Source organism: Parambassis ranga, chromosome 4, assembly GCF_900634625.1.
Source record: "Parambassis ranga chromosome 4, fParRan2.1, whole genome shotgun sequence".
Taxonomy (NCBI): domain Eukaryota; kingdom Metazoa; phylum Chordata; class Actinopteri; family Ambassidae; genus Parambassis; species Parambassis ranga.
Window position 1 is genome coordinate 12,315,834 of NC_041025.1, and position 13,677 is coordinate 12,329,510.

Genomic DNA, 13,677 nt, shown 5'->3' on the forward strand with positions numbered 1-13,677 from the left:
ATGAAAACTTTTGTTTGAAATATAATTTAAATATCACTCAAAAATCCTTTAATTCTAAAACCAGAGCTATTCCAGCTACCATTCTGGGCCTAATTAGAGGTAGCCTTTCAAATTCTACGGTCGTCACTCCCTATTTTCCACATCTTCTAGTGGGCGGATGTGACTTTGCTTCCACCAAATTTCCTAACAAAACAATTAGAAGTATGTATAATGAAATTTCTTATCCCCTTCTGTCATTCAGAAATTCAATTGGCCATATGTTCACCAAGGACATTATACACTCCTTAAGAACAAAGTATTTAAAGTTCCCCATCACTCCTAAAGCTAAAGAAATGCATTTCAAAATATTGAATGATGTGTATCCCTCTAATGAGTTTTTACATCAAAGGTTTGGTTTTGACACAAATAGATGTGTTTTTTGTGATGATATTGAAACTACAGATCACTTATTTTTTCAGTGTATGTTCTCATTAGCTTTTTGGACTGATATTCATGACTGGCTTCATACCACGATTCTACTTGAACTTGAATTATTTATGGCTTTATTTCAGAAAGTAAGGAATATGATTTCTTGATTAACAATATCCTCATCCTTGGAAAATTTCACATTCACAAATGCAAATACATGTCAGTTAAACCTAGATATTTTGTGTTTCATAACAAATTTGTTTCCTTCACTAAAGCCCTTAAAATAATGAAAAGAAAATATGCAATAAAACTTTTTAATTTGATTGACATATTTGATTTGCTAAATAAGCCCTAGCATCCTCTTTATTTTTATGTACGGTATTTATTTCTTTTACTCTCAGTTTTAGTGTTTTGTATCGTATATTTGTATTTGCACTTTACAATGTATTGTTTTTTCTGTTATATGCTCCCATTCTGTTTAATTCTGTCCATTGTGAAGACATAATGCCACAATGTAATGTACATTTTGTCAATAAAAAAAATTTAAAAAATTTGCACTCACACTCACAAGGCCAATCTGTAACATGCACATCTTTGGCGTGTGGGAAACCCACACAGAGGAATTGTGCTGTACACAGAAAGGCCCCAGCCACCCAGCAGGTAATAGTAGTAATAGATTTTTTAATCAATGTTTTTACAGTAGTGGGTATCTTAGTTATGGTTTCATGGTCCTCTGGCAGCTGTCCATTTTAATTTCCAGCATTTAGTTAAAAAGTTAAGATGCAAACGCACAGAGCAGATACTTAAACACTATCTGAAGACACTAAGTGAGTTATTAGCACATCAATGGTCTTTAATTATTGAACAGATATTTGAGGTTGATCTGTAAAAGTGCCTGCACACCCTATGCATGAGAACTAACATAAAGCTGCTCTTGGTGTGTTTGTGTGTGTCCTTTCTGCATATACAGTATGAATGTGGAATAGCTGCTGTCATGTTGTGTTGGATGGGATGCTCAGAAGCCATATTTCATAGTGGGTTCCCTCAGGAGATGTAGGTAATGTCAGCAAAGCAGGGCATGAGTATAAAAGATGCATGGTAGTAACATTTAAGGCGGTAATACTGAAAAAAGTGGGACACTCGGATGATCTAGTGTGATAAGAAGAAAATTTAGGCCATGTGATGATGAAGATGATTTGCTCTGATGATGCAGAAGGGGTCGGGCTAAACTAAACATATCTCAATATTTGGATACTATTCTTGGTTTTTCATAAAAAATGTCCACGTTTCTATCCATCCGTTCATTGACATGCTTTGTCCATCAGATTCACAATAGCAACAGGGAAGAAGAAGAAGAAGAAGAAGAAGAGTGTCATGGCCTCCCTGTCTCCAGCAGAGATAGAAAAACCACCACTGGTCTACAGTCTACCTCTAAGCTAGGCTTTCTCAATGGTATCGCCCCCCCAGGGGGCATTTGGACAATGTTGGGGGTGTTTTAAACAAGACAGCTGAGAGGGAGGCACATTTTTAACACTTATCATAAAACCAATAATCACGTCAAAACACTGGAAAAAGAAATTAATGAATTCAGTAAAAAAAAAAAAAAACTTTTTCATTTGTAGTTTTTATGCTACATAACACATTTGTAACATCCAGAGTGTTACACTAATACAACGATTTCACAATACATACAACTAACAAAAATAAAAATCTTGTTAGGGCTTTCAAAACTATTCCAAATGACTTCACACAAGTTCCTACCACTTCACCCTGTAACTGCATCTGTCATTATAAACTCTTTCACCACTGCATCGCCTTTGTTGTGCACCCTGGAGCAACAGTAAAGTCAAACTCAGACGTCAGATCATCTACTGACAGATAGCACATCTTTGATACTCAGGATCTCTCTCCAGCTCTGTGATGGTCATCATCTGTGTCAGTTTGCAACATTTTGCCATCCAAAGAGGCAGGGAGACATAAGAGGAAAGAAAAACGGAGGCTGCATAAGAGAACAAACGCAGCATATACATAATTTTATCACTCAATGAAGAGCCCATCCCTAAGTGCAATGCAAGACAAATTTGTCCTTGTCATAAAACAAACACGCCAGCTTGAATGAAAAGAAAACATCACTGGAGTGTGTAAGTGAGCAAACATTTCCACAGTTTTGCCTCACTACACATTCTCCCTCAATAACACCGCTTTCTCTATTATGCATATTGTCTGACAGACACATGGTTTTGTGGTGAAGAAAATGGCTTTTCAGCATGTCATCATTAATAATTCACTTATGACAAACAGCTCTGACATTTACACTGCGCTGGGTGTCTGTCTGACACTGACAGGGAGACAATAATGAAGGAGAAGGAGAACGATACAGGGAGCGACAGATTCTTACTCAGCTATGTGTTGATGCAATTAGAAAGGTTCAGGCCTATTTAAGTGCCAAACCTTTACAACAGAAACACTGATGGAAGAAGCTGTGGTGACCTTTAAATAAATCATCTACTGACCTCTAATTGAGCCTAAGTGGGTTACAGCAGCTCTTAGAACAACAAAGCAAAGACAAGATGTAAACTTAACATTAGAAACACCAAGTTTAAACCTTTAAGGAAATATAGTGAAACTCAGCTGAGAGAAGGGTTTTATGACATTTATTTTTATGGCATGTTGCCCAGACAGACAGAAATAAAGAATGTGCAAATGAACTGCAGACAGACTAAGTGACAGACTTTGTGAATTCTTGTGTTTTCCCTCCTGAGTTTTGGTCTGCCTCACACCTCAGCAGGTTGAGAATAAACTGATGTGTAAACACCTCTGAGGGCAGCAAAGTGTAGACGGTCTTTCAGAGCTAATGCCTTGTGGGCAGACAGGAACACAGAGAGAGATACAAACAGATGGAATCTGGAGGTGGGGTCAGTGTTTCAAAAACACTGAGTTAAAGCTTTTATAGGGCAGTCAATCTGCATTTTCTGAAAGACAGGCAGACAGAAAAGGATAAGAAGAGAGAGAGCTCTAAAATGTATTTAATGTTCCTTAACATAACCAAAGAGTGACTGTAGACAAAGGTAAAGTGAAAGACTGGTCTAATCCCAGCCCCTCCACAGAAAGTCTAGACTTAGATTAAAGCTTTAGGTTAGATTGGGGAAAAGAGCATGGCTTGAATTAAAGCAGACCATTTCATGAAACGGCAAACTTCTTCCATATGCAGCAATTTTCTTATTAACATGCTGACTAGCTTCAGACCCACCAGGAGATTTTCAACACAATTCAAAGAACTGCAGGAAACCACACAGAAGTGTAAACACTGTCTTTCAATTGCATTCAGCCTCTACTGTTGCCTTTTATTTAATAATAGGCTATTTTGTCCTGACAATGCCAAAAGTGATCACAGAAGCCATTATAGTCCTGCCGCAAAACGGTTAAGTGTCTGTACCAAATGTCATGGCAACTCATCAAATGGTTACAGAGACGATTCACTCAAAACAACGTGACCTCACTGTGATGCTACAGGAAGAGACACCAACACTACTGTAAACAAGCAATTTTTCAACTGCAGCTGTGAGCAGTGAAGTCAGAAGCAAGCTTTATGGATGACCAGAGACTCCATCAGTGTGTTCCAGTCAGGTTGCAATCAGGAGAAATGAAGATCACACACAGTTTATTCAAGCCTGTAAACACCCCTGCCAAGAATATTACCAACATGTATGAGACACACAGATAACAACTGATAACCCTAGGCACAGACACACATATAATTTATACAGCATGATGATACACTGGTGCTTTCATCCTTCATCTGTAACCACAGAGGACTGCAGAATTTCCAGAATACATCACTTGTGAAATATTACATGAATTGTTGATTTGACATCTCTCAATATTTCCTCAGTGGGCCGATTTTTTTTTATCAGTGGTCAGCACAGAAGCCAAGGAACCATGACAACACAGGCTGATATTATGTTTGGTCATGGAAAAATACAAATGTTCCTGTGCTGACAGTGAGTGCAGAGTAAACAGTTTGCAGGCAAAATGTAAACATAAGATTGATTAATCTCAAAAAAGGTGGTGTCACAAAAAAAAAGAACAGAGAGCAGCTTTGATTTAAAGGAGGTAAATCTGAGCTGAAACATAAGAGCAGCATGCTGAACTTTTTGATGTTTTAGCCCTGCAGTGATAATGATTTCTTTGGAAGGGGTCCATTTTGAAAATGTATTTATGATGTAAGCTGCATCCGGCTCACATCATGAAATCAGTCCAGTGCCAAGTCAGCAAATGAAACAATTTATTTTGTTCCTAAACAACCTGTGCTTTGAGGAGAAATGTAAAAACTTGAACAAAGGATTTTGGATGTTTTTATGTTTATTTTTGTTTGCAAAGGACACAAAAATATACTGCAATTCAATGTTTTCACTCCATCATGATCATTCGGGATTACTGTCCAATTCAGTCCTCCTCTGTGAAGCACTGCTATTGTATCCGCCTCTTCAGTCTCATTCTGCTTGCCTAATTTTACTGAAAATATGCGCTGGCAGACCTGAGGAGTGTGTGAGAGCCCTTAGACATAGGAGTTCTTCAGAAGAGAATAAAGGTGGCCAACACACAGGTATGACATTAGACACGGGAGAATTGAAATCAAAGCCAATCGAAAAACAAAACCTTATATTCTTGTATACAGTATAGACACAGTTCTGCATATCACAAAATGACTACTACCAATAATCTGTTAAATAATCCTCATAATGATAATAATCACAGTTCTCTCATTTGGAAACTGCGATGTAGTGACACTATAGAGTCTTGCCACTTTTTCAGAAGTCTCGTGTGGCTCAATTTTAAAATTCAGCTTAATGACTCATGGATTTAACATATGCCACCATTAGTTTAACAGCTCTAACTGCATTGAATCTCTAGCTTGCAGCATTTAAATTAACCACAACTCCTACACAGCCAGCAGCCCTTCTTTTACTGTTTCTCTCCTCACTTCAGTGAGACCATTCTGGAAATTAGAATTCTGTCTGCAACACAGACACATTCACAACTGTGTGAGGTTCTTTCTTATAGTAGTGGAAAGTCACAAAAAAACAAAGAGCCTAATCTAACCAAATCTAAGCTGAAAAACCTGATATTTCATCACAAACCTTCATTTTACAAAAAGGTCTAGACTCAGACCCGGCATTAATGATAGAAAAATGTTTTTGAAAAAACATCATATAGGGCCACACCAGCTGCTGCACTGCCATGACAGTAAACGTCGTCAGATTGTGGATTCGATATTTTATCTAATATATTTAAAGTATCTTTGTGTGACATTTCCCTCATACACACACACTAAATAGCCACAACACCAAGGTCAAACAAAGACCAAAACATTTTAGTGCCCTCTCCTCTATTTGTGACCAACATCTACTCGCATTTGAAATGTCAGCTGATTACTGTTATTAAGGCCATGTTAATGCCAACTCTAAGTACTGCTGTTTCATCAAGCACTTCCGAAAGGATGTTGTTACAGACCGCCATGTGTCAAATTCTACAAATGTACACACACACACACACACATATACCCGTATCTACAAATAGACACACAAAACATATTTGACCCCCTTCTAAAAGCACAAGATACCAGAATTTGAGGCTGAATTACTTCATTTACAAAGCAGCAGTTTGTTGTTTCTAGTCTTGTAGTCTTTGTCATGCAAAGCTTTTAGAAGATTCCCAGAAACAAACCCAATTGACCAAAGACCTAGTTGCGTGGTGAATTATCGTTCACAGTACAAAGGAACAGAACACAGCGACTTTCTTTACATACACAAAATATTCTGGTATTGCCCTTCAAACAAAACAAAATAAAACAACAACAAGAAAAGCCTTTTTGCACACACAGTTCTGCATCATCTGAATAATTGATTAGCCACCTTTATAAAAAGGTTCACATTGCAATAATCCTACTCTGACTCTTTCATAATGTTTAGAAGTAGGTGTTGGGACGGAAAATGTAAGCTTTCCTCATGGGCAAACATTTTGATGTCAGCCTGATTGCTAGTTGGTCTATGTACAACCACTCCTATTGCATTGTCACACCATATTACCAATCATCCATCCTGCATCCCTTTACTGTAAATATGTGCTCCTGGCAGAACTGGGGATTGTGTTAAGAGCCTTTAGAGGAGTTCCATACAGCAAAAGAAATGTGGCAAACACACTAATGTAAGTCTAACACTAGACCCAGAAAATGGATTTTGACCTGGTTTTAGCTAAACCAGGCAAGAAGGTGTGTGGAAAAACTCCAGTAAAAACACCATTATGATGAATATTCCCAATGTGCCATATACATGTCCAAAGACTACATGTTTTAATATAAAAGTGAGAATAAAATGCATCAAATCAAATGCAATACTATTAATATAAAAACATTGATATTTTAGCTGATTTGACATGTCAGTGGGACACAACAATTTTAGCTTTATAGGTAGTCATAGTTAGCAAAAGTTCACTACATGAAGTAATAACTGGGCATACGTTTTTCTTATGAGATTGTATTGCTCCAATTTGATCTAAAATTAGCCTAATTTTCTTTGAAAAACAAAAGCAGGTGCACACGTTGGCTCAGGTGCAGCATCTCAATTTTCCATCTTTCTGTCAGGTAGGCATGGGTTTGTTGCTAAGTGGCCCTGAGAGGTGGATGTTTACGGTTGTAATGCATCCTGACTCACTCTGGTTATTGCCCCTCTCAGTGGCAGAAGTATACATCTGTCATGTACTATTGTAATAATTATATTAGGCAGGGCAGAGAACAGTTGTGTGGTCCATGGCCGAGCATTTCCACGGGCCAGTAATAACCCACTTTTACACTACTGTCACATGGACTTAAATATCAAATGCAAATCAAAGCAGGAATAGTTCTCATTCAAAAATGTTCCTCTTACTGATTCACATTTATTTCCCCTTCCCCACACTCACCCTCATCTCCTCTCCATCTCCAATTGACCATCCCACTCACTCTCTGTCGTCACTCTCCACAACCCTCTGTCTCTTTAGTTATAGACATAGCTCAAGATAACATGTGGCATCCTGTACCTGTGGTGAAGGAGGTACGAGGGGGGCACAGAGGGTGCCAACACCACTAGAGGTGAAGCCCCAGCTTTAGCAGGGAAACAGAGGGGGGTGTCACTGCTATAATCAGCTAGAAATTCCACAGCGCTGCAGGGCAGGAAGCCAACAGATATATACCCACACACTTACACATTCACACACGTGGCATGAGCATGTGAATGAGTACCTTGTACAAACAAATGCACACATGTTGGGAGATAACCAAACTGTTACTGAGCATTAGAACAAAGAGCTTTGACTAACTTAGCTCAGCATTTCTTGAGATAAAAAAACAAGTTGTTGCTTAGTGTCTTCAATATATTAAAAAGATTCACTTGGCCGATGATTAATTGATGACTGGCTGATAAAGGAACAAGGATCAAAAATTTAGATGCTCCTTGTTAGATTCTAAAATAAAGCTTTTATGGTATTGAGTTAGTAAAGTGTTAACCTTCATTTCCTTCATTGGATCTTACTCTAAAGTTTGTAAGCAACCTGTTGGTAACCAGCTGGGTGACATTACCATAACATGTAAATTAATGAGTTCTAGACATGCTGGTGTTACCTTTCAGCAAAGCTAGATTGACTGTTTCCCCCCTGTGTCTTACCGCTAGGCTAGCAGGCCCCATGCACAAAAAGGTATCACTGATTCAATCTCTCTGAGAGAGACTCCTTCAAATCTGCAAACACATACCCAACCTAATGATGTTGTGAACATAAACAAACCCTTGTATCTTTTACATAAGCATTTCCTGTCAACACATACAACAATTATGTGTTTGGTTATGCTAATAAGTAAATGTGTGAATTTTGTTTGTATGCATTTTAATTGTTGCCTTTAGAATGAAATCTGAAGGCAGGTGTGAACACAATATTGAATGTTAGGGTTTACATTTTTATTAGTACTAGGTATACTAATATCTGTGCTAAAAGTGATCAGTGGAAGCAAACGCAATCTACTGTATCTTTTGAATCCTGGCCCACCAACGTGTATTGAATTGAATTTAATAAAACCATTGTAACTACACTATATAGACAATAACAGCACCATCTATTCATAAAACATTTAGCTCTCAAATAAAACTGTGGTTATAGTTTTAAAGATATGCACTTTGAGTATCCAACATAAGAAAGGACAAATAAGATGACCTCTACAGATGGTGGTGGCCAACGCTTAACTGACAATGTGTGAGCAAAATACAAGTATTGAACAGAATTTTACAATTGTGCACTCCTCATTCAGGCCGACATTTAACAGCCTGACTTCTGAAAAACAGCCATGAAGAGCACAGTGGTGACTGTAGTTGGGATAAATCCCAGAATAGTTTAGTGGGTAAGGTACAGAGAGAGTCAGGGTACTGTATATATATTTTTAAATCAGCATCATACTTACTCCCACTCCTTCCGTCGTGCCTGTGGTGTGCTCTGTATTTTATGAGCCTGGTGGGCTTTGACGATGTCCCTCTGCTCGATCAGGCCGCCCCGTCGTCTCTTGATCACATTAGGACTAACTGCCAATTCTCCATCCACACCCAGCATCCCAGCCCCAACATCGTAAGTCGAGGCCACGTCAAGAGAGAGGCCAAGGCGGTTTGGGTGTGGAGGGGGAGCATGGCCGGATATGTGTGGGAGGTAGAGGGTGTCATAGCTCGTTGACAGACTGTGGGGCTCCAGAAGGGAGTGAGACTCCGAATACAGGTTAGAACCTCCAGCCAGTCCTGCACGATGTTTTTGCCAGCTCTCACAGTCTGTCGGTGATGGGTGAAGAATGTGGTGCCTGGGGGTGCTGCTGCCACACATCACCCCCATGCCCAGATCCAAACCACCCACTGGACACTCTGGTCCTCTTGGGGATTGAGGCAGCCCCAAAGCATTGTGGTCCCCTGTCAGAGACTGAGAGCTGACCGAACAGGAGCCCAGTTCCAGCATGGTGGGAAGGCTGCCCAGGATCTCAGCATAGTGCTGCAGGAAGGAAAGGGAGGAAACAGCAAAAGAAACAGTAAGAGGCATGCCACACTGATGCATACTTAATTGACTTCAAAGACTCACAAATAATCATTTTTAATTTGGTTCAATAACAAAGACGACGTGTGATTGGAATGTTCACAGAAATATTTGTCCTCATTATGGTGTTAATACAGTAGACTGAAAACAGTATACATCAGTCAAAAGCCTGAAGACACCCAGCATCTAAATTTGCCAGCGGCCCAACAGCTCGCACTGTCCTCAGCCAATAAAAAAATATCACCAATCCTCTGAGCATCAGAACCAATTAGATAAGCTGTAACACAGCCCTCAAAACAAATAATCATATAATCCTGCCAGAGCTGTGCTAAATGGTGCAATTAGGATGAAGGAAGACTGAGAGGGAGAGTAATTTTACCAACCCATCTTTTATTCAGATACTAGAGAGGGGAGACTATTCTAATGCATGTTTCCCAGTATGCCACAAAACCATCTCTACAACTGCTCCTCCTGTTATGGCCTTCAGCAGTGATACATTTCTGGACCACATCTGTTATTTAGAACCTTTCTGAAAAGAAAGTAACTAATGTGGTGCAGATATTGAACAGCCTAAGGGGATGCTGTACAGGATACAACTTGTAAGGTAGCAGAGGGAACGATCCTTGTGTTGATGATGAGATTAACTTAAAGAGGTTACAAATTATCAAAATTATCCTGACTGAACACACTAATATTCCATGTGTACTGAACTAAAAATTATGTGGGATCTCTGGGTGAGAAGCAGTAGGCTACAACAAAAGCTCATATAAAAAGTCATTTTTTCACTTTATGAGGACACAAACACAACTATCTGAGTAATTAAATTACCAAATGTGGCAAAATACTTTAAATAAATTGCCAAACATACACAAAGCTCCACTCAGTAGAGCTAATGGAAGTGGGCCAACTGTTGTCGAAGCTGCTATAGATGTTGCTCAGCTGTACAGTGATTATACTCTGTCTTTTGGCATCTTTTAACTTGCTATCGGTTGTTTTTCCAAGCACATGAGCAGGTGTAATCAAATATATTGAGTACAACCAACGAAGCAAATATTTATGCCACAACACGCGCTAACGTTTATTGCTTGGTTTGTTTGCTAGCATTAAATGTTTAAAAACATAGCTACTTCACTCTACACTAGCTAGCGATGCTAGCAGCCTAAACCAAATGTCAACATGTTCAGCAAAGCGCGGGTGGTACCTCTCTGTGTAGCACTTTGGCCAGGTGGAACTTCAGCCAGACAAAAACACTCTTAAAGTTAGAGAAAGTCTCTGTAGAGACATATTTGTTCCTGTACGGTGACAGTGCGGTCTCTCTCCGAGAGAGACAGACTCTGAGTCTGAGTCCACCTTCTTCCTCAGTCCTCAGTACTTCCTCAGTTTAGCTGTTGCTTATATGGAAATATTCCAGTTATCAACAACATCGATTTACTTTTAATGGAATAAAATGTAAGTATTGTACAAAGTTTTGGGCTGCCCCCAGGTGGCCAAAATCTAAATTAAATCCAAAGTTATAAAGAAAAAATAAAAAAAATAAAACTGAATGTGCTCACTTTGTGCAGCCATTAATGATCAGTGTTTATAATGTCACTACGCATGCATTCCCTGCTGATTCTAAGCTAATTAACATACACATGTAATAATTAGAAATATAAACAATAATGCAGACAGTGGTGTGGTTACAGCTACCTTCTCTGAAAACTCCAATACAACCCTAACACATAAAATGATTGAAAGATGGTGAGGATGCAATTGATCGATGTGACCAGAGAGTTAATCAATTATCAATCAATACCTGAACTACTCTTTTGCAGCCCTTCTTTGTGAAGTTAATGATCAGTGTTTTTTTCTATAGTTTCCGACCAATATCCATTAGATCTGACACCTTAAATTTCCTGCTCTCTGGGGGGTTAATGGTATATAATGACAAAGCTGCAGCTCGGGAACCCAGAGAGTAAGCTTACCATAAAAGTAGTGGCTTTAATTGTCCCTGCTTAATGAATATGAGCTGAGCTTCCCACAGAGACAGAAAAACACCTGGCGCTGCAAAGACCTCCCCCATTCCACAGGCTTAGTGCACTAAAACAAGATTCTCCCAGACAAATACATCGGGGTTTGTCTTTACAGTTACCCATTGTTCCTGGCAGAGGGACGCTTCATTGATCTACTTCTTACTGAATCCATTTAGCAAATTATGTTTTCAAACTGGTAAGCCAACACAATGCAATGATATATAAAGATGTTTAATGAGAGGGAAAAAAATACAAAAACTGAATGAGGAACTGAACCCACCACTGATACAAACATGAGCTATACTCCAGACTTCAAAAATCAATTCAGTAGATAAACATGTTAGTAGAGGATTGAAGGAGACCTCACAAAGACATTAGTGAAGGGCATAAAAGTATTTGACAATAAACATTGAATATATATTGCAAAAGCACAAGGCCAATTCATTCCAGTTCTTATCAATGGCCGCTGAGTACACAGTACTTGCCTTTCCCATCTGCTGTGCATTGACATAGAGCCCTTTTAGACTGTGTTTGTGTTACATATTTTTGGTCGCACTGTTTGCACTTTATATACGTTACCTTCAGTATGCTCTGTGCTGAGGCTCCTAAGTGCCTTAGTTATGATCATGTACCATCTGTTAGTGAGACTAAATAGCATAAGTGAAAATAATGAATTAGGTATTTGCAGGAGTGGTAAGAAAGACTGATAAAAATCCAGACTGAAATGTAACGTTTCTGCTTTTTTCTACTTTCTCATATGACCATTATCAGGTCCATTGTTACAAAATCATACAGCCCAATAATGGACTACAACCACAAAGTTCTAAAAAACACCCACACAACAGTTCAGACATCAAGGCTCAGCTGTTTTTCCTCCACACTGTAGTTGCTCCTCACAATTATCAAAAGCATGCAGCCAAGAAAGTTGAGTGTGTCTCGTTAAAATTCTCCTAATTAGCTTTAAGGAGGTTGGTTGTTGATTAACCATAGTCATTGAGCTTTCACTGCCATTATCTGAAATTGTGTTACTTACACAGCAGTGTGGGGACAGTCACTGAGGGTCAGAGGGATCAGAAAATAGGTCTTGAATAAACGGAATCACAACATTAGTGAAGCCAAAGGGACTTTTTCCCCCTTCATCCTTGTTTCTGTACCAGCAGGTGTTTGCAAGGTTAATAATGAGGAGTGAAAGAGAGGCTGAGGCAGGTGAGGAACCTTCTCACACCTGCTGCCCCCAACAACCCACACAACTGGCTGATTACACATCATATTGCACCACATCCTCCCCTCAACCTGGATGTCAACCTGGTGAGTGGCCAAACATGTGTCAGGAAGAGTTATGTCATCTGAAACTAATGGGCAGTGTGTTTGAAGGAAAATCAGGCGTAAAATCTCAGCCTGCTGAAAATAACCGCCTTGTTTGAGGCAAAGTGAAGGAGAATCAACCACAGTGTTTAAAAGTATTGAGTTCAAATGAATGTTATCAGGAAAATATGTTATGACTGTGACTGCAGGGGTTTGAAGAGTTCATCACAGCACAGTTTGAACAGAAGCTCTCTGTGCACACACTCAGTTCTGTCAAATTTCCTCCATCCTTTAAAGTTACTGTGCATCATTTCACAGCTTTATTTATTTTCACAAAGGACATTTAAACTGAACAGACAGCTCACCCAACAGCAGGAAGCCCTTGTAAATACTATAGTAATCTTTGAGGACATTCATATGTGTGAAATTCCTCTCAATTAGAAGCCTAATTTTCTACACTTCAGATAGCTCCTAACATGAAGCAGTAAGTCTCTCTAAAATACAGCCATTGCATATTACTGCTCTGTATTATACATAGTGCATTAGGCAGTGCCAGCATCATTTAAATTTACAGCTTTCAATAACATACTGTGGTCCATTTTAGGGAGCACACAGAAGCAGCCCAATATGCAAATATTAAAATGTGATCTCTTGAAACTTGCAGTGTAACAGACGCTTTCTGAAGCAGCTGATGAGGGATGCAAAGATAAACCAAACCTATCCCCCACACAAAGCCTCGTCCCTTTCAGTCGTTGTCTTTTTATTATTATTATTACTAAATCATCCTTTCTGTATGTGGAGAAAATGCAACATATTTTGTCCAACAAGGCTGACACGTTCTGTGCAGACCTACCAC

At 39.1% G+C, this 13,677-nt stretch overlaps 1 protein-coding gene across 1 annotated transcript in view; it reads right to left on the bottom strand.

Moving 5' to 3' along the window:
- Nucleotides 1-9,095, bottom strand: part of cacna1ea (calcium channel, voltage-dependent, R type, alpha 1E subunit a) — a 71,768-nt gene extending 62,673 nt beyond the window's left edge. Inside the window, exon 1 of the mRNA XM_028404675.1 lies at nt 8,894-9,095. Within this exon, the coding sequence (XP_028260476.1) occupies nt 8,894-9,039 (146 nt within the window). The 5' untranslated portion in view covers nt 9,040-9,095. The remainder of the gene's footprint in view (nt 1-8,893) is intronic.
- Nucleotides 9,096-13,677: the final 4,582 nt, after the last annotated feature.